Source organism: Mesocricetus auratus, unplaced genomic scaffold (genome assembly GCF_017639785.1).
Source record: "Mesocricetus auratus isolate SY011 unplaced genomic scaffold, BCM_Maur_2.0 Super-Scaffold_100676, whole genome shotgun sequence".
Classification (NCBI taxonomy): Eukaryota; Metazoa; Chordata; class Mammalia; order Rodentia; family Cricetidae; genus Mesocricetus; species Mesocricetus auratus.
Genome location: NW_024429266.1, coordinates 103,122,388 through 103,146,235, shown reverse-complemented (window position 1 = coordinate 103,146,235; position 23,848 = coordinate 103,122,388). Strand labels below are relative to the sequence as shown.

Sequence of the window (23,848 nt, the reverse complement as noted above, 5' to 3'; positions counted from 1 at the left end):
AATAAAGTGAGGCCTAGGCCCCAGATGCGGGGCGGGAGGGTGGCATTTGCAGCCCTGGCACCACCTCCCACCATGATCTTGGGCAGTACATGCATGTGACTGTCCCCTAGGGTGAGAACTCCGTGTCAGTAGACGGGAAATGCAGTGATGCCACCCTGCTCAGCAGCCTGCTGGAAGAGATGAAGACCACGCTGGCCCAGTGCTGAACGACGGTGTCCAGGATACCTAAAAGACCACGGACAGATGTGATGGGTCTTGCCTCTCCTCCTTTGTCACATGTAGTGTCCCCACACCCAGCATTAATTTAACACCACTGGCCTCCACTGTGTGACTCTGAGGTCCTATGTTGCATCAACTTATTTTATTATCCTTTTTTATTCCAACCGAATCCGCACTTGTTTGGCAAGAGAGGCCGTTCCTACCCTAGCCAGCAAGGAACTCCCAGCTCCACTCCCTGTTCTGGAGGTGACTGAGGACCCCAGGCTGGTGGGTCTCCAAGTTGCCAGCAAACACAAACAGTGGGACTGGTGCGGCCCCACTTTTGTGCCCTCACGTTGCTTCTGGAGGAACCCTTCCCCAAATACCCTGACTGGTGGGATCTGTGGAGAGGCGACCAGACCAGCTATGACCATGCTTCTCCCAGAGTCTGCATGGCCAGATGGATGTGTTCTGCAGCTCAGCTGCTGACAACAGAGACAGCCCTTTGATTTGATTTTGATTTTTTTTATTTTTTGGTTTTTCGAGACAGGGTTTCTCTGTGGCTTTGGAGGCTGTCCTGGAACTCGCTCTGTAGACCAGGCTGATCTTGAACTCACAGAGATCATCCTGTTTCTGCCTCCCTAGTGCTGGGATTAAAGGCGTGCGCGACCACTGCCCGGCTTGATTTTCTTCTGTTCAACAGAATTCTGATGGAGTTCTGTTGGGGGCCGTGGTCAGCGGAGGAACGCAGTCCATGCCCCTCAGTTTGTCACTACACATCTTGGGTTTGTTCCCCGCACTGTGCCACAGCTGTGGAGGGCTGAGTGCCGGTGCCTTGCAGTGGAGGGTATGTATCCTGGGAGCATTTGGTGCTCACCCAGGTGTTCCAGGGCAAGGTGAGGGGACCCAGCCTGGACACTCCTTATAGCTGGGTAGCTGGGCTCAAGCTGAGCCTTCTTCGGAGGGGATGGTGGTCTGCAGACACTCTGGTTGACACTTTGAGGACTACTGTCACTTTAGCATGTAGAGTACTGTTACCCACCCCACCTGACCCTCCAGCTCCATGATGTTCCATGATTGATTTGCTGTCGACATTCCCATGTGAAGAGAGATATATCACGCTGCTGATGATCGGTGTCATAATGACCCAATAAAGAGTCGAAAAACACAGTATTGCATGCTGTGTCCTCATGGTACCCCAGAGCAGTCCCCAGTGCGCCATTCAGGCTCGGATTCAGGTAGTACACTGAGTTCCCCCAACTGTCACCCACCTTTCTGTGTATGTGACATGGTGCTGGGATTAGGACTCTGGTCCTTAGGCGTGGGCAGCAAACGCTGTTGCTCACTGAACCATCTCTCCATTTCTCCTTTTTAAAAAAAAGATTTTTAAATTATATTATGTGGCTGGGCAGTGGTGATGCACACTTTTAAAATCTCAGTACTTGGGAGACAGAGGCAGGGGGATCTCTGTGAATTCGAGGCCAGCCTGGTCTACAGAGTGAGTTCCAGGACAGTTCCAGGATGGCCAGAGCTGCACAGACAAACCCTGTCTCCGAAAGCAAAAATTATCATGTGTCTGTACCATGTGCCCGTCTTGTGGCAGAAGAGAGCACTAGGTTCCCAGGAACTTCAGCTCCAGGCGATTGTGAGCATGCCTCACTGAACACTTGGATCCTCTGTCAGAGCAGCCAGTACTTCTGGGATCACTTCTCCAATCCCCAAATCAAAAGGCCCCTTCTTACTAACGGCTCATGAGGATCTTGGGTTGGAAAATGAATGCACTTGCTGCGTCTCAGCTGCTCACTGCCACCTTGTGTGGAGACACGGGAAGAAGTCACACCTTCGTCAGCCAGCAGACTCAGCCCTGCCAACTGCAACTTAAATTCCAACATGCTGCTGTGCCCAGGCCCCAGCCAGTGTCGCTCTGAGGTATTCTCAAGGATGACGTAGTACTCTCTCCCACTGCTCTGAGCATCTTGGCTAGCCCTGCCCTGGACCCAGAGAGATAATGATGTCAGCTGTCACTAACAGTGTGTATAAAGAGACCATTGCTTGTGTTCGTGACTGGCCTCAGAGTGTAGCTTGAGCTCCCAACACCACACGCAGTGTCCCAGTCCCTTCCGAGGAAGGAGAGACTCTAGATGCTGCCATTTGGTAGTCCTTGTAAAATGAATCCACCTTCAAGCCAGGCAGTGGCGTACGCCTTTAATCCCTGCACACGGGAGGCAAAGGCAGGACAGCCTGGTCTATAAAGCTACAGAGAGACCCTGTCTCAGAAAACCAAAAAAAAAAAAAAAAGCATCCACCCTTATGTGCAGTTGCTCCTATGAGCAAAATCTGAAGGGACATACATGGAGACATGTTCCCCTGTCAGTAGGGGCAGAGGACACCACAGCAAAATCTGAAGTGGAGGCAGAAGTCCCTGCGTTGAGGTGAACAGATGCTAGACTGTTCACCTGCTGTAGGTGCTCTGTGGCGTGGCCCACCTGTCTCCTGACCTGGGTCTTCCGTGGTAAAACCCCCACTGCAGCGTCCACCTTGCGGCTGAGGTTAGAGGTCATGGCCAGCCTGGGCTATAGACACCTTATCTCGGGGGCTGGGGGGGGGGCTCAGTGCAGGAAGGTCCTGGGCTCCATTGTTACGCCACAAGCCAAGTGGACACACTTCTCGTCCTAGCACTAAGGAAATAGAGGCAGGGAGAGTTCCAGGGCTTCAACTGCATGGCATGCTCCAGCCCATACTGGAGTACCTGAGACCCCTCAGTGAGGCAGAACAGCCCTTCTGCAAACCCTCCCATAGGCTCTCAAGAGGAAGTCAGAGTCCCGGGACCCTGAGGAGATGCTGCAGGTGCCAGCCAGCTGTTTGCCCCTCCCTCCATTGGTAGGACATTGGGACTCCTCTACAACCACACGATTAGAACCCCAAATACATCACATACCCAGTCGATGTGGCAGAAAAGAATTGTTCTTCATGAGAAATATCAGGGCACTTTAATCAAAATATCTCTGGGGGCCCCGATATTTATACACAAGCCCATCTCCCTGACCTCCCCTGCCCCGGCCCAACCTGGGCTCCATGGGAGTGACCCGAGGCAGGCAATGGCTAGCTTCTTCCAGAGGAACAGGCTGCAACAGTGCAGTTGAGTCCTGGCCCCCACCGAGACTGGGGGCAAGCAGCCGCTGTCAGTGCTGGGTCAGACACTCAGAGGCGCTTTCCAAGGTCAGGTTAACCAGGTGCTGTGGTTCCAGACACTTTATGCTCGGTGAAAGACTTTGGGGGAGGAGGAGGAGGGGCCCTAAGCCCATTTGTCTGCTCATGCCCTCCTGCCTCCCTTCCCAGGCTGCCTTCTACAACCCATTAATATAGCCCATGCTGGCCCTCTACTCCAGACACTCCCACCTCAGAGGTCTCCTGGAAGGCTAGGGTTATGGGTATGCACTACTAAAGCCAACCCCTGCCTGTTCTGAAGCCCACCAGTGCCAGGCGGGGTCATCCACCCTGCCAACACCCACAATGAAAGGCCTTACTAGGGTGGGGGTGGGGTTCTGTGGCAGAGATTGCTTGGCTTTCCAGTTCCCTATACCCCCCCAGGCCACCTGCTTCTTCATGGTGTTATTCCCCAGGTCACTCACAAGGTTGGGGTGGTTCTGCACATCCAAGGCGAGGCCATAGAGGAGGACAGCACGGTTCATGCAGTGGCCACACATGGGGGTGTGGTTACAGATGTCCAGTGTGTGCACAGGTACACAGCCCTGCCCAGCATGCCCGCCCACTCACTGACCCGAAGACCTCACCCCCACCCGCAAATCCTAATCCTCCCCTATGGAAGGCCTCTTACCTCGTGCCTACGTCCTGTCTGAAATAGAATGAGGCACCAATTAGGCCCTCCAGGTCTGCCACAACTACCCTAGGCTTCGTGAAGACCCTTCAGCCAGGATGGTCTGCCCTCTTCCTCCCAGAGCTTGGAGGGCCTGAGGTGGGGCTGAGGTCCTCCTGGGCCTCTGTAAGCTTCAGATACCTCACCGTAGGGCACACACACTGTCTCAGATAAACTGGAGATGGGCTGGAGCAGCAACTTACTTGTGCCACACACTTCTACAATGACAATTTGTTTGGAGTCAGGGGACAAAGTGGCCTCACTCTGTGTCCCCCTCTCTGAGTCCTGGTGCCCATTAAACACCAACTCACATGTAATGCATAAGGCCCTGTACAGCTGATTCCCATTGTGCCGATGACCTGGGGAACACAGGGCTTGCTGATGGGGTATCCCCAGAGCCCGGGTCCCCTCGATGCCCAGGTGACGATCCTGGGACCCATGGGCAGTGGGATAGGAGGCTGAGCCATACTTGCAGTAGTAGCCAAAGCAGACAACGTGTGAGTCTGTGCAGTTGATGCAGGAGATGGTCTCATACTGGAAGATGCCTGCAATACACAGGAGGCAGCCACAGGCTCCTCTGGGCCCCCCCAACCTGGGCTCCTGCCACTGTGGCCCTCAGCCAGGACCGTGGTTCACTTACCACAGTGACGCTGACAGTCGATGCGGCCTGGGGGTGGGGGGGGGGGGACACAACAGGACAGGACCTCTGACAAGGCCCAGAGCTCAAGACCTGTCCCTGAGCCCCACTAATGTTTCTGTAGCCCAGGCTAGTCTGGCATGGAGAAGGTCCCCCAAGCTGACCTGGAACTTGTGGCAATCCTTTGCCTCATTCCAGAGTGCTGCGATTACAGGCATGTTCTATATGTGTTTCATGGAAGTGGGAAGGGGGCCTCCAGAGGCCCCCAGAGCAAGATGGAGCTAACCTAGAGGAAGACTGGTCACAATGCTCCCGGTGTCACCAGGAGGCCAGTATGATACATAGATGGGAGGGGGTGATGGGTGTGCTGGTGACCACTCCTGAACCCTGTTTCCAGTGCCCCCAGCCCTGAAGTGCCTGCGGCCACGGGCACTGCCCCCTCCGCAGAGCCCACTGCTCACTCTCTATGATGGCGTTCTGGAGGAGGCGCACTTGCTCCCGGAAGATGGCCCGCAGCTCATTGGGGAAATACCCTGATGTGGAGTCACAGCAGAGTGGTCAAGCTCAGGCGCCTGGCGGCCCGCGCCGGCCCTGCCTCAGCTTCCCTCCTTTACCTGGGAAGTACATCTTCCCCTGGTACAGCTGGTCCATCCTCTGGTACACTGCTCCTGCCACTTGGTCCAGCTTCTCCCGGGCTGAGGGCGGGAGGGAGAGGAAGCAGATGAGCCGCCCTGGCCGGGGTCCCTGCTGCTCTTCTCCTGACCCTGGGATGGGCTCCGCCGCTCACTGATCTCGGCGGGAATGGCCAGGTGGAGCTCCTTCATCGTGTTCTGGCTCCACTCGGTGAGCAGCACTCCCGACACGGGGATGTCACCCACCCACCAGGACTTGAGGTTCACGTGATGGCGGTAGAAGGAGAACTTCTCTGAGAAATGGACGTCGCAGTGCAGGCAGCCCCGGGCCAGCGCCGCCGTCATGCCCAAGCACACCAGCAACGCCATGGCCTGGTCCGGCCGGCCGTGCCCATCCATCAGCGCCGCCAGCGCCGCGCCCTCCAGCCGCGCACCAACCAACGGCGCCGCCCGTGCCACACCCCGTCACGCCGCACCAGCCAACGGCGCGCGCCCGGGACCCCGGCCGCGCCATCCCCGCCCCCGGCCTGGCCTGGCCGGGGTGGGTGGCTCTGGCCCCACCCACCCCGCGCCAGATATGGCTGCGCCCACGATTCTGGGCGTGTCCGGTACAGGGCTCCGCCCCTCCCTGGCCCCGTGCCAATTAGACTTCTGTTCCAGTCCTCGTTACACCCACAGGACCAGGTCCCTTCCTGCCCCGTATCGGCGACACTCAGGTTCCAGCCTGACTCCGCCCCCGGGTCTGGCTCCGCCCCAGGGCTGGACCCGCCCCTGTTACAAGTGGCCACTGGGAATGCCAATCCGCCTCCAGGTTCCACCCTCGGCAGTTTACGCATGTGCCCAGAGCTGGCGCCAGTTCCTACGCGCGAGCTGACGAAATCGGCCCCGCCCCTCAACCGCAGGGCGCCAGCCAATGAGCAGCGCGGAGCGCCCGCCTTTCATACGGGGATCCTCGGGAGCTCCGCAGCCACGCCTCCATCCGGGACCCATCCCTTTAAGGGAAGTAAATCCGGCCCGCGGGCGCGGCCAGGGCGGGGTGTGGCGTGTCCCTCCGCGGGCGCGGTTCGAAGCTTAGCGAGGCGGGAGTCGGCTGCAGACCGTGGCGGTCCCGAGGCGGCCAGGTGGGTCCTTGGGGGGCGCCCAGGGTGGCGGGACCCATCCCTCGGGGGACAGTGTCCGGCGACGGAGGCTGCGACTCACCGGGGGCCCGAGCGGGCGGTGGGGACCTGCCTGTCAACGGGAGGCTCGTCAGGTCGCCGGGACCCTGCCCACCAGCCTGGGGAAGGCGAGCATCATGGGTCACAGCCCCATGGTGATACTCCAGGTCTCAGGTGGCGCAGGCTAGCCTTCAGCTGCTGAATCGGACCCTCCTCCCCCTCCCGTCTGATTCATTTCTTTGAAACGATCACGTTTCTGACTAAAAATTCATTGAAGGTCCGGGCCTCTGGCTCAGTGATGAAGAACCGTTTGTCTGGTCTGTAAAGCCCTAGGTTCTATCCCTGCTACCGACCCCTCACCAGCACAACCCCTAAAAAAGCCACTGAAAAATGCGGACAGGGAGATTCGAGAACAGATCACAGGAAGTTAACCTCGGTGGCAGCTTCCTCTTTTGTTTTTTTTTTTCCTCCTCTTTTGAGACAGGGTCTCACTATTCAGCCCGTGGGAACCCACAGAAAGCAGCAGCCTGCCTCTGCCTCCTGAATGCTGGGATCAAAGGCGGCCGCCACCACTTGTCCTTTTCTCTCCTGTCCTCCTTCCTGGGTCCACATGCAGAGCAGAGGTGGTGTCGTGTGAGCTGTGGTCCTTTTTACATATTCCAAGCCACCTGTGTCCTTGTATCTTGATACTTGATTTGCTACCAGGAACATAGTCGGGGCTCCCTCTCAGCCTCAGGTTTCTTCCTGGACCATAAGCTCTTAGAGGCCCCTAGTGTCCCTTTCCTAGGCATCCCTGGAGGCTGGAGACCCAGATGCACCCGGGGACAGTAAGGACTCTTCTCTCAGGTCCATGCGTCCTTCAACATGGAGGAACCCATGAGTAGTCCTGAAGGTGAGGGGACTTCAGAGACATGAGAACTGGGGACAGCAGGATGCAAAAGAGACCACAGACCAAAAGAAAAGAAAAGAGAAAAACTGTGGCATGGTCAAGATGGAGCCCCCAGTGAGGGTCTGGGGGCCCTTTATTTATGTTGAGACAGAATCTCGCTATGTACACACTCCAGCTGGCTTGTCAATCCCTCGTATCCTAGGCCTGTGTCAAACTCCAAGTTCTCCTGCCTCAGTCTCCCAAGAACAAGAAAGGCAGCCATGGACATGTCCTATGTATGGTGGGTTTATTGGAGCAGAGTCCTCCTGTAAATCAGAGCATCTGAATGCTATTGTTCACGTCATCTCTGTCCGTTTTTCTTTTGTTTTTTGAGACGGTTTCTCTGTGGCTTTGGAGGTTGTCCTGGAACTCGCTTTGTAGACCAGGCTGGCCTCGAACTCACAAAGATCCACCTGCCTTTGCCTCCCGAGTGCTGGGATTAAATGTGTGCGCCACCACTGCCTGGCCTCTTTTCTCTCTTTTATGAGGCAACCAGAACATTTCTGGAAGTTTCTATGGCATTTATTCCATCAGCAAATGTATGATGGATATCTTCTTTTGGGAGGTGGGTTGAGACAGGGTCTCCTTGTGTAGCCCTGACTGTTCTGGAACTCAATAGGTTGGCCTTGATCTCACAGAGATCGGTCTGCCTCTGCCTGTCGAAAGTTGGGATTAAAGACGTGCACCACCAATACCCAGCATTATTTTAAAAGAGAGCATCCTGCTGTGTTGTCCGGCTTGGCCCAGAGCTCTTAGCCCAAGGGATCATCTTGCCTCAGCCTCCTGAGTTGAACGAAAGCTGCATACTAGAACCCAGGCACTGTAAAGTTCACTGTAATTGGAGAAGAGGCTCTTCCTAAATTACTGTGACTGACCATGAACTCACTCTGGCAACCCTCCTGCCTCAGCTTCCCAGGTGTTGCCTTTGCAGAGGAGTTTTAGGGTCATGGCACAGCTGACTTAGTGGGCTCGGTTCCAAGGTGACCTCTTTATGACCAGGCTGTCCTTAGGGCTCACTCTGGGTGTCAGGTGCTGCCTTCTGTGTGGCCTCCCAGTCTGGGGTCTGAGGCACTCAGTTTAATCATGCCTCACTCCATGCAGCAATGGTGAGGGATCTTTTGTTTGAGCCTTAAGGAAGTTTTTATCTACCTATTTACTTGTTAATTTTGTGTGGAAGGAGGATGGAGGGGGTGTGTCCTCTCCTACCATGTGGCTTCTGTGGAACTCAGTCAGCCACTCAGCGGCAAGTAGAGCGAGCTCACTGGCCCCTGCTTTACTGTTCCTCCCTGGTTTCATTTTGAAACCCAAGATACCCGGTTAATCCTCTCTCATGAAGCTTGCAAACTGCCACTTCAAAAGCCAGGCATGGTGGGACAAGCCTCTCAGCCTAGCATGAGAGGTAAAGGCGGGAAGATCAGGCTCAAGGCCAGCCTGGGCTACACCAGACCCAGTACCACATCAGATCCTCAACATGTGACGTTCTGATGTTCAGCAGGTGGGATGGCCCAGCTCTCTTTAGATGTCCTGCATGACCCCCATGCGCTGAAAGTCCCTGTGGGTAATCTCTGCAGCCGCTGTCCCGTGCTGTGGAAATCCCCCCTACTTGGAAAGTGGCCTTTCACTGAGGAAGTTCCCCGGACTCTCCAGCAGTCGGGAATAGATCTGGCTTTCCCAGAATGTCTTCAGCAGAATGAGCAAAACCTGTTGATGCAGGAGGGCTCTGAGCAGTGGCGTCCTGCAGAGGATGCACCTCCCTTTCCTCTCTTCTTTACCCGAGGGGACTGGGCTGTGGGACCCATGAATGCTTGCCAGCCAAGCACTTACCCCCACCGCGCCCCCAGCCCCTCACTGGGGCATTGTAGGCGGGCTCCACGCTGACTATGGGCCCTAACCCTTCACTGGGGGAATTCTAGGTGGGGGTTCACCTCCTGAACTGAGCCCTCAGCCCAGTTGTACCTTTTGGTTATTTGAAGATAAGTTTTTTTCTCTCTGTATTTAGATCAGAAAACCAGCCTCCCTGTACGGGCTCCATCCCAGCCCCCATCACCCAGCACTCAGGAGTTTCAGGTCACCTTTGGCTATACAGTGAGCTTAGTCCAGCCTGGGCTACATGAGACCTTGAATTTTTAAAAAGGGAGAAGAAAAAGAAAATCTTGTTTGGGGCCTGGAGGGATGTCCAGGCAGTTTATGGGGGCCTCTGCTCTGCTGCCAGCCCTCTGGTTCTGTGGTCCCTCATGTGAGGTTGAAATGGTGTCACAGTGGGCAGAGTCAAAACACACGTCTTTGTTAGGGTATTGGCTATGAACCCCAAGACTCAGGCACTGCCCCCAAAATGACCCTTTCTGTGTGGAGGTGACCTTGGGACACTGCTTTGTTCTCAGCTTCTGGACCCTGTCCTGCGTTGGCCAGCCCTGCACACTAAGCGAGCACATAGAACCAGCTTGGGCCCTGTCCCCAAGGCGGTAGCAGGATGTGGAAACCTCCGGAAGGAAGTGGGTGACCCTGGGCTCCTGAGCCCTGCACCCTGGCCTGGGAGGGGTCAGAGCTGTGTTATCCAGCACTCAGTTCTATTTTATTGTCTTCAGAGGGGGGGAGAGGAGCCTGTGGGTGCTGGGGTAGGAGAGCTGCTTTATCTGCCTTGTGTCCTTCTAGAAGGTTCTGAGTGTCTGTCATGTCTTCCTCCTCAGTGGGACAGCCTGGAGAAGAGGACCTAGGCGTGCTGGCATCCAGTTCTGAGCAGCTGTTGGAAGTCCACTAAGAGGACCGAGAAGAGGTGACCAGATGGTGACAGGGCCTGTGCGGGAGGAGGGTGACAGGCTCTGGCCAGCCCAGGTCTGTGCTGAGGAAAGTTTGCCTCTGAGAGAAAGCAGTGGATTTTGACAGATACTCTATCTATCCCCAGATTTTCTAGAAAATCTTTGCTCCACCCTTTAAAAAAAAATCCTGCTTTTTAAGAGGACACAGACACGTGACAGGGAACAATCTTGGGGGAGTGCAGGAGACACAGAAAATGTTGTAGATAAAGAGCCACATCAGGCTGGCATGATGGTGTCACCCCAGACAGTGGGAGACTGAAGCAGGATTGAGACTTGAGGGTCAGCCTGAGCTATTCCATGAGTTCAGAGCCAGCCTAGGCAACTTAATGACCGTGTTTCCGAATAACACCTAAGAACCAGACAAATGAGCGAAGCTTTTGGAACCCTGTTGTCCTAGGCGTCTGGAGAAATCGTCCCCTTTGAGGTGGAGAGACCTTCTGAAGGCCCCTTTAGGCCAAACCCAGAGCTGGTGTCACACGCAGACCTGACAGAGTGGGGCTGTGGGCTGCAGTGGGAACGGCCTACCCTGCGGCTTCCATCCCAAGGCCCCAGACTGGTCGGCCTGTCTAAGGGGGGAAGGGCAGGGCTGGGAAGACATAGAGTCAGGAGAGGCCCAGCCTGGAGGCCTGTGTGCGCGCACGTGAGACCTCTGACCCCCTTGGTTGTGGTGGGAATGGGAGGTGAGGGGCTGTCCCAAGCTGGGTGGCACCCGGTGTGCGCTGGGAAAGGTGCCAGGGACACTCCTCTACCCTGTGTGTGCCATGATGCCCCACAGAGGCACCAACCCAGTGGCCACTGTGAGGGGAGCCTCAGGGGACCTGTGTGAACTAGAGGTGGCATTTCCTCACAAGTGCCGTGTGCTGTGAGCTACAGGCCGCCTCCTCAGTGTGAACCAGCAAGTGCTGAGGCAGTGGTGGGCGTGGGGACATGGGGACAGTTGCCATGGGGAAGTTTGGGCCTATTTAGTGTCCACAGACTCCTGCCTCCAGGCTACCATGGCCTTGACTGGTGACCCTGGTGACTCCCAACATAGGCTCATCGTTGGATAAGTTGTCAACCTCTGCTTTGTTTTTATTTTGAGGTGGTCTCACTAGGAAGACCAGGCTGGCCCCAAATTCACTATGTAGCCTTGGCTGGCCTAAAATTCATTATGTAGACCAGGCTGGCTTTGAAGTCACAGAGATCGACCTCCACCTGCCTCCGTCCCAGAATGCTGGGGTCTAAGGTGTGTGCCAGCATGGGAAACCATTGTTTTATTTTTGTGTCAGAGTACCATGTAGCCCAGGCTGGAATGAGGTATGCAGCTAAAGATGACCTTGAGTTTCTGATTCTCCTGCCTCCAGCTCCTGTGCGCAGGGATCATGGGCATGAACCACCATGCATGGTTTATAGCCTCTTGTTTTCTAGATTTTTCCATAGCCGTGTTGCCTATAAAGTCAGTTTGTGAGTGGTGGAGTTGACGCAGTGTGAGCCTCTTCCTTTCCAGTGTCCAGAGCACTCAGAGTGGTTGGGTTCAGCTTTGTCGACATCCTAATCCCTGTGCCCTGTGACATAGAAGGCAGGGTTAAGTCCAAGCTAAGGTTTACAGTCACCACCTCTAACGCTCCATCACCCTATGAACTATGATATCCCTTTCCCAGCCCCCGCAATTCACTCCAGTCTCTAATTGACCTAATGAGGACATTTCCTGTCGTGGAGTCCCACACTGTGGCCCTTTCTGTCCGACGCCCCCCACTGAGGAACCTGTCGGAACCCTCCTCCTATGCATGGCTCAGTAACCAGTTTGTGGGTCCCGGCTGTTTGTCCCTCTGGGCTCTGGGCAGTTGTGCCGTGTGCCATAGGTGTCATGGCTCTGTGTGGGTGACTTCAGCTCTGTGCAGTCTCCTTGAGGAAGGGCCCTACAGGCCCAACATGGAGGTTAAAAACCACATAAGAAAAGAAAAAAGTACTAAAGACTAAAGAATGTGGTGTTTATGCAGTGTGGCACCTGGCATCCCAGCACTCAGGAAGTGGGGGCAGGGGCCAGCCTGGGCTACTTGAGACCCTATCTCCAAAATAACCACACAGGTTATTTACTGTGCTGAGGTGGGGCTGCCTGTGTTGGGTGGGGCCACACCACGAGTACTTCCCAGCCCTCACGACTTCCCCTTTTGTTGCAGCTGTTTCTCCAGGTCCCAAGCTCCCTTGTTTCATTTCGTGGCCACACCCCAAAGTCCAGCTCAGGCTCTCTCCCATACGGCCTGGCCCCTCTTAGGCCGCGAGGTGCAGTGGGTGGTCCCTGGAGTGTGCTGAGGACAAGGGCTTCTGACTGAAGCCCTAGGTTCTCTCCCGACACATGGAAGAAAAGATGGTGTTAAGTTGGGGCTTTTCCTCACGTCTGTACAGAAGGCTCAAGTCCCAGCCTGAGTCCTGGGGCCCTGATGTCTCCACCTGTCTCTGTCACCTCCATGAGCTCCCCCGCACGCAGTTCCTGAAGGAGAATGAGAGCAGTGTCTGGCCTGGATCGAGCCAGGGGAGAGCACAGGTGCCTCTGAGGCCATCATTTAGTGTCATATGACCATTTGTCCCCAAGGAACCTGCCCCTTTTGGTAAAGCTGTTTCCTGCCAAAGTCTGCAAGCCCAGCCCAGTCTTTGTTTCTTTGTTTCTTTGTTTCTTTTTTCTTTTTCTTTTTTTTTTTTTTTTTTTTTTTTTTGGTTTTTCCAGACAGGATTTCTCTGTGGCTTTGGAGGCTGTCCTGGAACTCCCTTGGTAGTCCAGGCTGGCCTCGAACTCACAGAGATCCTCCTGCCTCTGCCTCCCGAGTGCTGGGATTAAAGATATGCGCCACCAACACCCGGCCCAGTCTTTGTTTCTAAAGTAGACATTTCAGAAAAGTCTCTTTGCTTACCCGGCAGCCCAGGCTGTTCTGGAACTTGGGGCAATCCTCCTGCCTCAGCCTCCTGGGTACCTAGATTATAAGTGTGTGCTATGCCTGGACTCCTGGCTATTTTTATTGATAACAGTTACTCTGGGGTAAAGTTGGGATGTTCCTGCCTGGCCTCCTGAGTACCGGACTGGCAGGCCTGTGTGGGTGCCCAGCCCTAATGCCATCCTCTCCTGTTTCAGGCCTCGGGGTGACCACATCATCCCACCGTGGTCTCTACTCCTTGTTCTGAGACACAAGTGCCACCAAAATGTCAAACCCATTCCTGAAGCAAGTGTTCAACAAGGACAAAACATTCCGACCCAAGCGCAAGTTCGAGCCTGGAACGCAACGCTTCGAGCTCCACAAGCGAGCACAGGCTTCTCTGAACGCCGGGCTGGACCTGCGGGTGGCTGTGCAGCTGCCGCCAGGCGAGGACCTCAACGACTGGGTGGCTGTGCACGTGGTGGACTTCTTCAACCGAGTCAACCTCATCTACGGCACCATCAGTGACGGCTGCACCAAGCAGTCCTGCCCAGTCATGTCCGGGGGCCCCAAGTACGAGTACCGTTGGCAGGATGAGCAGCGCTACCGGAAGCCCACTGCGCTCTCCGCACCCCGCTACATGGACCTGCTCATGGACTGGATCGAGATGCAGATCAACAATGAGGACATCTTCCCAACCAATGTCGGTGAGTCATGAGGGGCCCAGGCGTGCTCAGCTGGCTTTGTGGTCTGTGTGCGTGGGTGTGCGTGCCACACAGTTCCTCCTGCACTCACAGACTCGCCTGTCTCTGCCTCCTGGGTGCGGGGATTAAAGGTGTGCCGGCACAGCTATACTGCATGGTGATTTCTCATGAGTGTGTGCGTGTCCATGCATTTCATTTCTGGGTACGTATAGACACTTGGGTGCGTGTCCATTTAGAAGCTGGAGGAGCCCTCTGGTGTCATCAGAGAAACAGTCTACTTCCTTGGAAACAGGTCTCTCACTGGCCTCACTGGCCTGGCGTTTGCCAGTTAAGCTGGAAGAGGCAGCTGTATGGCAGCTTCCAATCTAAGGCCGCAGGCTCACGATACTTACCACAACATACATTTCCATGCACATTCTGGGGGACCCCACTCAGGCCAGAAGAGGGCGCCAGATCTCATTACAGATGGTTGTGAGCCACCATGTGGTTGCTGGTAATTGAACTCAGGACCTCTAGAAGAACAATCAGTGCTCTTAACCTCTGAGCCATCTCTCCAGCCCTCTATTTTCTTTATTTAGACAAAACTTCTGTAGCATAAGTTGACCTTGAACTTAGTATGTAGCTGAGGCTGGCTTTGAACCACTGATCTTCCTGCCTCAGACTCCCAGGTGCTGAGATGACAGGACTGTGCCATACCCGGCTTTTTATCGATCTTTTGGGTTTTATTTATTTCTTTATAGGTTTGGTCTCACTATGTAGCGCTGGCTGGCTTCTAACTCCCGAAGATCAGCCTGCCCCTCCCTCCGTCCGGAGTGCCTGGCTTTTATCCACACATTGAAGTGTGTAGTTTAGATGGGCCTGGGGCTGGTGACTTACAGGTTCTTCAGGGGGACATAACTGATAGCATGAATCTGTATCTATTTAGAAAGGGAGTTTATTAGCATGGCTCACAGGCTGTGGTCTGGCTAGTCCAGCAATGGCTGTCTCCTGATGGAAAAGCCAAGAATCCAGTAGTTGCTCAGTCCACGAGGCGGATGTCTCAGCAGTCCCAATCCAGCGCTGGAGTCTGGAGGCTCCTGGGGAACTGCTGGTCTTCAGTCTGCACTGGGATCCTGAAGAAGTGGGCTCTAACACTGAAGGAATGTCTCAGCTGCAGGGTAGATGCCCCTGCCAGCAAGAGTGAGGGCGAGCAGACAAAGAGCAAACGCTCACTTCCTCCTCCCATGCCCTTGTATGCGGGCTGCTGCCCGAAGGTGTAACTCAGGTTAAGGTACAGTCAGTAGAATGCCCCAGAGAGCCAGGTATGGTGGTGGCGCACACCTTTAATGCCAGCACTCGAGAGGCAGAGGCAGGCAGATCTCTGAGTTCGAGGCCAGCCTGAGTGAGTTCCAGGACAGCTAGGGATATACAGAGAAACCCTGCTCCAAAACAAAAAACAAAACAAAAGCGGCTGAGGTGTGGTGGCCTCAAAGGCGCTGGCCTTCTCTCTTGCTGAGTGTGTCTCCCAGTGCTGTGACTGTGACTCAAACCACATGTTGGCCGCAAGTGGAGGTGCTGACTTGTCGTCCCCGCAGGAGGAAGGAGATTCAAGAGTGACCCCTGAGCTCCTGTGTATCCAGCTAGAGGCAGCCCAGGCTCCCAAGAAAACAACAGCAGCAGAAAAAAATAATAAACCAAAGTAAAGCAAAAGTGCCCATGTCACTATATGGTCCTAGCTCAGCCCCCTTGGGTCACCTGTAATCCAAGTGTAGCAAGGCAAGGCCTCGCCCTTGTGTACAGGAAGTGCGCCTCCCTCTGAGGACCCTGTCCTTACACTGAGACCAGAGGTTCTCAGACTGAACCCACCTGTAGATGCCCTTCTGCCTCTAGAGACCTGCTCCACACTGGCAACCAGGACATAGTTGTCTGTGGGGCATCTTTTAGTGACCCCAGGCCTGGAGGTCTAAAAGTACTGCCCACCTGCTCTGTAGCACTGACCCTGGGGACACTTGGTGACATGGCAGGCTTGGCTGACCCTGTGACCCTGTAGTCGTACATTCACGTGCTGTACGGTTGGGGTCCTCAGGATGGTATGGAGCCTGGTGGAGCGGGGCTGTGGCAGGGCGAGCAGCTGCCAGACCTGAGGGCATTTCCGGGGCTTTGGAAAGGGCAGAGCAAGGTGGCCAGGGCCCACATCACAGAGACGGCTCCCCAGGCATAGACCAGGCAAATCCCCAGGGAAGCTGACAGTTGCCTTGGCAGAAAACTGGTCCCTGGCATGGGGACATTGGCTGTGTGATCTCGAGCATGTTCCTTGACATCTCTGAGCCTTATCTATTCTCACCTGTGTGGCTCCAGGTGGAGCCCATCTTATGCTGGGCTGAGTGGACTGAGGTTGGGGAGTGGTGTGCCCGGCCAGCTGATACTGAGTGGTCTCTCCTGGTCCCGCTGCCCACCTCCAGGCACACCATTCCCCAAGAACTTTCTGCAGGCCGTGCGCAAGATCCTGTCTCGGCTGTTCCGCGTGTTCGTGCACGTGTACATCCACCATTTCGACCGCATCGCGCAGATGGGTTCCGAGGCCCATGTGAACACCTGCTACAAGCACTTCTACTACTTTGTCACTGAGTTCAGCCTCATGGACCCCAAGGAGCTAGAGCCCCTGGTGAGTGCCGGCACCCTGCTTCCCGCCTGGGTGGGATCAGGCCACCGTCCAGCCTCTGCTGCGCTCTGTTCTAGAATGCCAGCCAGAGGGTGGCATTAGTGTTGGGGTCACACACAAGGGTTAGGGTTTTTTCCGAGACAGGGTTTCTCTGTGGCTTTGGAGGCTGTCCTGGAACTCACTCTGTAGACCAGGCTGGCCTCGAACTCACAGAGATCCTCCTGCCTCTGCCTCCCAAGTGCTGGGATTAAAGGCGTGCGCCACCACCGCCCGGCCAGTGTCATGCTTTACTTGAAGGCTCTATCTGTGTGGAGAGGACCACAGGACCCCTCCTCCCCATGCTGATGGAGCCCTCTAGCACCTGCCCCAGAGCCAAAGGCCCCAGATTTCCTAGTTTGCCATGCCAGGGATGGTGCACATGGTCATCCCATCCCACAGGCGTGCGCCACCAACGCCTGGCAGTTTTGTTTTTGATATTTGTCTTTTTTTTATTTATTTATTTTTATTTTATGTGTGTTGGTGTTTGCCTGCATGTGTGTCTGTGTGAGGTGTCAGATCTTGGAGTTACAGACAGTTGTGAGCTGCCATGTGGGTGCTGGGAACTGAACTTGGGTTCTCTGAGAGCAGCTGGTGCTCATCACTGCTGAGCCGTGTGTTTAGTCTCGTGCTTTTGTAAAATTGTATGGCGTTTTGTTTACCTGTGTTAATGTTTTTCTGTGTACGAACATGGCTGCGTGACATGCATGAGAGAGCCTCCACCGTGTGATGCCTTTATCCCCCAAGCCATCTCACCAGCCCACAGCCTGCTTTTGTAGTTTGTAGTTTTTGTTCGTGTAGCCTAGGCTAGCCCTGAATCCCCGATCCTCCTGCCTCCACCTCCCACGGCTGGAGGGGCATTCCTGGTGCTTGCAGATGGAGTCTTGTCCTGTCCCCACGCGCCATGCATCAGGTGGGCTTAAATCACAGCCCATGTCCACATGGCCCCAAATCAGAGGTACAAGCTCTCTGTCCGCCACAGGGAGCTGCCCCTGCCCCACACACTGTCCAGCTTCTTGTTCCCCTCTGCTCCCCTGCCCCCCAGTGTGTGTCCCACACTGAGGGGCTGTCTTTTGATACCTCCCTGGTCTCTACAGAAGGAAATGACGTCACGGATGTGTCACTGAGGTTCCCACCCGGCCAAGGAGACTCAGGGAGACAGCTGGGAGGTTCGTGTACAGCCTGCGCCTCAGGAGCAGCACACCTCTCGTGACTGTGAGCCCTGCAGCTCTGTCCTGTCCCCTTACCGGTCTCCAGGGGGCTGAACTTGGATTCTGTAACCCTGTGTGGTCCTGGCCACCGGGCTCACCTGGACCATTGTCTGCCACCCCCTTGTCCCTCTCCATATCCAGTGCCGCAGCCATGGACTTGGTATGTGTGGCTGTAGCTCTGCCCTCCTCTTTCCAGGGGAGGGGCGGTGGCACCAGCTTCCCCCCATTCAGAGCCGCACTCTGTGGTGACCACGGGCAGCAGCCCTGCCTCTAAAGCTGTCCTGATGTGCCACGCCCCCCTGTGCCCACCAGCTCTCAGTGCTCACTTCTGATCATTGGCACTGCAGACACTGGCAGCGAGGGCTCTGAGCACTGAGCGCTCTGTGTGGGGAGAGCGCTCTGGGGTCTTTGCAGGGTCATAAGGGCACAGATGCTGCATGCCTGTGACCCCAGCTCTTGAGAGGCAGAGGCAGGAGGATTGCTGCAAATTCAAGGCCACTCTGGCCTCCACACTGAGTCAGGCCAGCCAGGGTCTCATAACAAGATTGTCTTTAAAAAGGATTGTAACGGACAGCTAGGCAGTGGTGATGCACACCTTAATCCCAGCACTCTGGAGGCCATGAGTTCGAGGCCAGCCTGGTCTACAGAGTGAGTTCCAGGACAGCCAGGGCTATAGAGGGGAAACCCTGTCTCAAAAATCAAAAAGAAAACAAATTAGAAAGGGATGGCTCCGTGGGCAAAGTTTGCTGAGTGAGTGTGAGGAGAAAGGCGTGGCTGCAGCACATGGGGGAGCCAGCTGAGGGGAGAGCCAGCTGAGGGGAGAGTCAGCTGAGGTGCGGCTGTCACCCAGCTGCAGGCACAGAGGACTCCCGCCTCTGCCTCCCAAGTGCTCAGATTAAACATGTTAGACACAATGCCCAGTCCATTTGTTTTGTTTTTTGGAGTCCCTGGCTGACCAGGGACTCATGTAGACCAGGCTGGCCTCAGACTCCTATAGATCCACCTGCCTCTGCCTCCCAAGTGCTGGGGTTCAAGACATGCACCACCACACCCAGCCCATCTGGAAATTTTAGAGAAAAAATTTAACCAGTTTCTAGTGGCTGCCCTCTTGGGCACAGTGTCTGGTTGGAGCCAGAATCCAGGGATGAATTCTCACGTGGTTCCCAGCGCCTGCTGGCATCCTCAGTTCCCTGGAGAGTGGCAGCAAGGTCTTCCTTTTCGGTGGCAGCATACTATGTCCCAACGTTTCGTGAGTGGCCCTGTGGCCACAGGACCAAACTTCCATGGACACCACTCTGTCATGCCATGGAGGGCATGGTGTGACTGTCCCCAGCTCCAGTCCTTGACCCTCTTGGCCCTTCCCTCGAGACCTGTGCACTGTGAAGACCCCAGAGAATTTTGGCTGTTTCCCCAAATCTGGGAGGCTGCCACTGAGCTAAATGAGTAGTTAGTTAACAAGATATCAGTGCCTGAGCCCAAAGCCTAAGGGGCTGGCTCCCCAGGCCCTTCCAGAAGCCACCACACCTGCCCTGGAAGGACCCGGAGACCAGCCCTCAAGGCTTGACTGAATGTATCTTCCTTCCCGGAAGCCCACACAGCAGCCCAGGGGAGGGGCCCGCATCGCCTCATCCATGCCCTCGGTACAAGCCTAAGAATAAAGCTGTGGTCTTCACACTCTGGCAGCTGGCTGTCATTGGTGTCCACTCCCACCCTGCCAGAGGACTGGTGACAGCTTTGGGAAGGGCCCATGGAGCCAAAGTAACGCAAAGCTGCTCAGGGCAGACTGACTGCGTAGCTGCGATTGCCTTTCTTTTTCTGAGACGACGTTTCCTATGGTGCATGTGTGCGCGCGCTGTGTGTTGTGTTCCCCTGAGCCTGTGCACACCCCGGCCCCTCACTGAGGGAGACCCGTGGCCACGCCCCGCTCCACTCTCGGGGGTTCTAGGCAGGGAACTATGCCCCCACTGCTCACTGGGGGACTGTAGCCCACTGCCAGTCCCTAGAAGGGGGATTCTGGGCGGGGCTCCACCCCTGACCACACCCCCAGTCCCTCAATGGGGAATTCTAGGCCAGCTCCACTCCTCCGGGGTGTTTTGTGGTGGGGGCGGGTTGGTGGTTTTTCAAGACAGGGTTTCTCTGTAGCCCTGACTGTCCTGGAATGCACACTGTAGACCAGGCTGACTTCGAACTCAGAGCCACCTGCTTCTGCCTGCAGAGCACCACCGCCTAGCCTCCTACCGCTCTGTTTTATGTGAGAAATGAGCAGTCTTGACAGCATGTGAGTCTCTTTCCGTGGATGGACTGGCAGGAGATGCCAACGTAAGAGCAGTTTTGTGGCGAGGTCTCCCTGTGTAGCCCCTTCGGGTGGCCTGAAACAAGATTCCTGATTTCCAGTTGGTGACGACGCTTCGGCCCTCCTGGGCGGTGGGGTGACAGGCTTGCACTGGCAGCTGCAGAAGGCCTCTGTCTCTGTGGGTTGCAGGGAGCCCGGGGTGGCCTGGCGCCCCTAGGCGTTGGTGCAGTGCTGTTTCTCATCCTTAGAGGGCGCTGCGGGCTAAGGCAGGAGAGCAGCCACTGGGTCCGCGGCAAGTGGCTGGGATGGTCTCCGCTTCTTCAGGCTTCAACTCACTAAAGCACACTGCTTCTCCCGAGGGCCCAGGGTTTGTAGATCTTTGAGCTGCAGGGCTGACGTGGGTCAGCCTGTTTTCAACCAGTGAGGTTACAGAGCCCATGCCAAAGGCACAGGCCTACCCTGGACAAGAGGCATGGCCACCAGTGTCCCCCTCCTCCCAAGTGGATAGCACCCTGAGTCTGGGTTTGCCTGCCCCAGGCATTTCCTGCTGTGGTGTCCCACAGTGTGACCTTTCCCGTCTGAATTGTCACTGAGAACCGTGTTTTCAGTGTCCCTCCATACCTCTTTCCTGGGGTAATAGCAAGGCCGTGGCCAGGGCACACCTGGCCTGTTTTGTGTGCTGGGATGCTAGCCCTGGACTGTCTAGTGCCAACGTTTTAGCTTCGGTTGACCCCGCGGGTGCATGGCCCATGCTCCAAGATTTTTGTTTTGTTTTGTTTTGTTTTTTTTGGTTTTTCGAGACAGGGTTTCTCTGTGACTTTGGAGGCTGTCCTGGAACTCACTTTGTAGACCAGGCTGGCCTCGAACTCACAGAGATCCACCAGCCTCTGCCTCCCAAGTGCTGGGATTAAAGGTGTGTGCCACCAACACCCGGAGCTCCTGGATATTTCTTTGGCCACTGCCTCATTCATCCTGGGACCTTCACCTGGACACTGTCCCCAGCGAGTCTCCAGGGCGGGTAAGACCATTGGAGCACCATCTCCCAGCCTCCCACAGCACCCAGCCTCCCACAGCACCCAGCCTCCCACAGCACCCAGCTCCCTGTCTGAGGACACGAGTCAGGCTCCTCCGCCTCCATGCCCCCGCCATGCAAACCCGCTCAGGGCCCTTTGGCTGTGGGAGCATCTGTGTGGGGTGAGGTAGCACTGCCCGCTTAGTCTTAGTCCCAGTGTGTGACATTGTGGCCCGGTCATGACTCAGGTAACCGGCCTGGATCCCCAGAGACGCCCTGCTATGCTTGGCCCTCCGCGTCTTCTGAGGCACAGCCTGTGTCCAGGGTTAGCCAGGTACGTACTCGGGGGAGGCTGGGGACTGCAGTGAGTGTTGGTTTGCCTTGTTGCCTTGGCACACCGCCACAGCGGCCACCTGGTAGAGCAATTCAGTAGACAAAGACCACAGTCCCGGGCCTCTGACAAGGCAGATGGGCACCCTTCATAACACGTCTGTCCCCCCAAAGGGATGCCGATGAAATGCGTCTCTTAGCTTAAGGAGGGCGTGAGCTGGTTAGACATCCTGTCTCCACTTGACACTGGCTCCACCCGCTCCAGGGACCTCTAGGAGTGGCCCCTGTGCCCTGTGTCTGGAACATGCCACTGAGCATCGAGTTCTGGGGGTCCCCCACATCTCAGTAGGTGTCAGGGGACCCTAAGCTTTTTGTTTTTTTTTAATATTCAGTGAGTCTACTTTTTATTGATTACTTGGGAATTATATCATGCACCCCAGTTCTCACCCCTCACCTGTAATCTTCCCTCTACTAGAAAAAGAAAGAAGCCGGGCGTTGGTGACGCAGCCTTTAATCCCAGCACTGGGAGGCAGAGGCAGGCGGATCTCTGTGAGTTCAAGATCAGCCTGGTCTACAGAGCGAGTTCCAGGACAGCCTCCAAAGCCACAGAGAAACCCTGTCTCAGAAAAAAAAAAAAAGAGTCCCAGACTTTAGCACAATTGACTCCACGGTGAAAGTGTTATCCAGGCCACAAAGTTGGTGCCTGCTGAAACAGGGCTCCGATGCACTAGCCTGGCCTTTGGGCTCCGTGCTCCCCTTCTGACTCACCGTTCTTGCTAACTGAAGTGTGTCTACCCAGGATGTGGTTTTTGTGCTTAAAAACTCACCCTGAGGAAAGCTCAGGCTTACGTCACTAGGGTCTAGACGAAGACAGCAGCCACAGCGTGTACCTGCTGGCTAATACTTTCTACTGGCTGAAACCTGTGTCCCACCCCACAACACCAGAGCCCACATGGGAGCTCACAGGTGCCCTTTGGCTTCTGTGGATGCCAGGTAAACACGTGCTGCACGGATACACATGCAGGCAAAACACACATGAAATGTTTAGAGAGAGCCGAGTGGTGGCGCAGCCTTTAATCCCAGCACTCGGGAGGCAGAGGCAGGTGGATCTCTGTGAGTTCAAGGCCAGCCTGGTCTACAGAGTGATTCTAGGACAGCCAGGGCTACACCAAAAAACAAATAAAAATCCAAAAAGAAAAGAAAAATTGAGGCATGGGAGACCCAACCCAGGCTCAGGCCAGGAGACACTGGCTCAGTCGTCAGGTGAAGGACCATGTGGGCTTTAGTTGGCCTGCTGACTCCCAATCCCCAGCTCATACTCTGACCGGGACCTCAGCCTAGGTAGTCAGCTACTCCTGATCGTCCCTTTAAGAGTGGCTGGCAATGCTCGATGCCAGCAATCTCATTGGCCAGAGTTGGCTCAGGCACGCCAGCCTCCTGGAGTCTGGGGCTGGTATTTTCACAGTGGATGAGCTCCGGAGACTTCTGCAAATGTGTTGCCTAGTGACCGCGGGCTTCTTGGCGTGCCGGGCTGCAGACGGACTATGGATGTACATGGCAGGCACACGACTGCACTTTGGAAGCGCCTGTGCTCTGGACCCTCTCCTACTAGCTGCCAGGGCCTGCCTCAGTTTCCTGTGCTGGCAGGCTGACTGCAAGTTTAGGAGCTTGGAAGGGCCCAGATTGGTCATTTTACATGTCTTGGTGTCACATCTGACAAGGTTAAGAAATAAGGCCTGTGTGGCTGGCTTGGTCTCTCCCTGCAGCCCTGATGCTTGTCCCAGCGTGTAGAGGTCAGCAGCCTTTTCCTCAGTCTCCCGAAACAGGCCGTGCAAGATCTCCCTGCCTCAGGCCTGACCCCACAGTCACACCAGGCATCCAGTAATACTTGGTCTCCTGCTCGAGTTTTTTTTTTTTTTATCTTCGGAGTCCCCTATGGCCCAGGAGATTACAAGCACACCCCTCCCAGGGCCTCATGGGCACCCTAAATATTAAAGTCTCCATGCACACTCCAGGTTCTACTATGTGACACCCTAAGTCCCACCAGGAAAGAACAGGTGACCAGGATCTAGACTTCCCAAAGCCACCTGGTGTCCTCATGATTCCCTCAGGAGGCAAGAGCAGGAAGACAGTGCACTGACCGCCGGTGACTGGTTCACTAGGACAGGGCGGTGACTTTGAACCAGCTGGTGAGCCAGCGTTCCCAGCCACACTGCACAGCCTCTGTCACTCCCTTAGGGACAGAGTGCAGCTGGACCCCGAGAGGGTGGGACTTGTGTGGTGTGACCTGGTGAGGACGGCCCCAAGGCTGCCAAAACATTCACAGTCTGGTCAGACCAACTCCCAGGCCACACCCACCACTCCCGGGATTCTTCCAACTCCCAGCACAGGACACCAACTGGCCCTGGCTCTGTCCTGCCCTGCTCAGTGACGGGGACAGTGAAATGACTCAGCCAGCTGGAAGGGCTGCTTACAGCCAATTGCATCA

General features: G+C 55.6%; 3 protein-coding genes across 6 annotated transcripts in view; 2 read left to right on the top strand and 1 right to left on the bottom strand.

The window, feature by feature from the left end:
• The window catches only part of Ap3d1 (adaptor related protein complex 3 subunit delta 1), a 33,720-nt gene extending 32,354 nt beyond the window's left edge, over positions 1–1,366 (top strand). For both annotated transcript variants that reach the window (XM_005083291.4, XM_021234849.2), the window contains one exon: positions 111–1,366. In XM_005083291.4, the coding sequence (XP_005083348.1) occupies positions 111–206 (96 nt within the window). In that variant the 3' untranslated portion in view covers positions 207–1,366. The remainder of the gene's footprint in view (positions 1–110) is intronic.
• Positions 1,367–3,165: 1,799 nt separating this feature from the next.
• Positions 3,166–5,876, bottom strand: Izumo4 (IZUMO family member 4). 2 transcript variants are annotated; one of them, XM_013122909.3, is made up of 10 exons: positions 5,500–5,865; positions 5,327–5,407; positions 5,174–5,245; positions 4,716–4,742; positions 4,545–4,620; positions 4,387–4,434; positions 4,279–4,293; positions 4,037–4,054; positions 3,831–3,845; positions 3,166–3,468 (listed from the first exon to the last, which is right to left on the bottom strand). In XM_013122909.3, the coding sequence occupies exons 1-10, from the start codon at positions 5,741–5,743 to the stop codon at positions 3,381–3,383; spliced, it is 684 nt and encodes a 227-aa protein (XP_012978363.1). In that variant the 5' UTR covers positions 5,744–5,865; the 3' UTR covers positions 3,166–3,380. The 2 variants fall into 2 exon arrangements, with proteins under 2 accessions (XP_012978363.1, XP_040594880.1); XM_040738946.1 differs by lacking the exons at positions 3,166–3,468; positions 3,831–3,845 and adding an exon at positions 3,858–3,950 and having other exon boundaries at positions 5,500–5,876.
• A 440-nt stretch (positions 5,877–6,316) lies between these two features.
• On the top strand, positions 6,317–19,404 carry Mob3a (MOB kinase activator 3A). Of its 2 annotated transcripts, XM_005083293.4 has the most exons (5): positions 6,317–6,465; positions 10,117–10,202; positions 13,352–13,840; positions 16,279–16,481; positions 17,612–19,404. In XM_005083293.4, the coding sequence occupies exons 3-5, from the start codon at positions 13,420–13,422 to the stop codon at positions 17,639–17,641; spliced, it is 654 nt and encodes a 217-aa protein (XP_005083350.1). In that variant the 5' UTR covers positions 6,317–6,465; positions 10,117–10,202; positions 13,352–13,419; the 3' UTR covers positions 17,642–19,404. The 2 variants fall into 2 exon arrangements, with proteins under 2 accessions (XP_005083350.1, XP_021090488.1); XM_021234829.2 differs by lacking the exons at positions 6,317–6,465; positions 10,117–10,202 and adding an exon at positions 10,238–10,261.
• Positions 19,405–23,848: the final 4,444 nt, after the last annotated feature.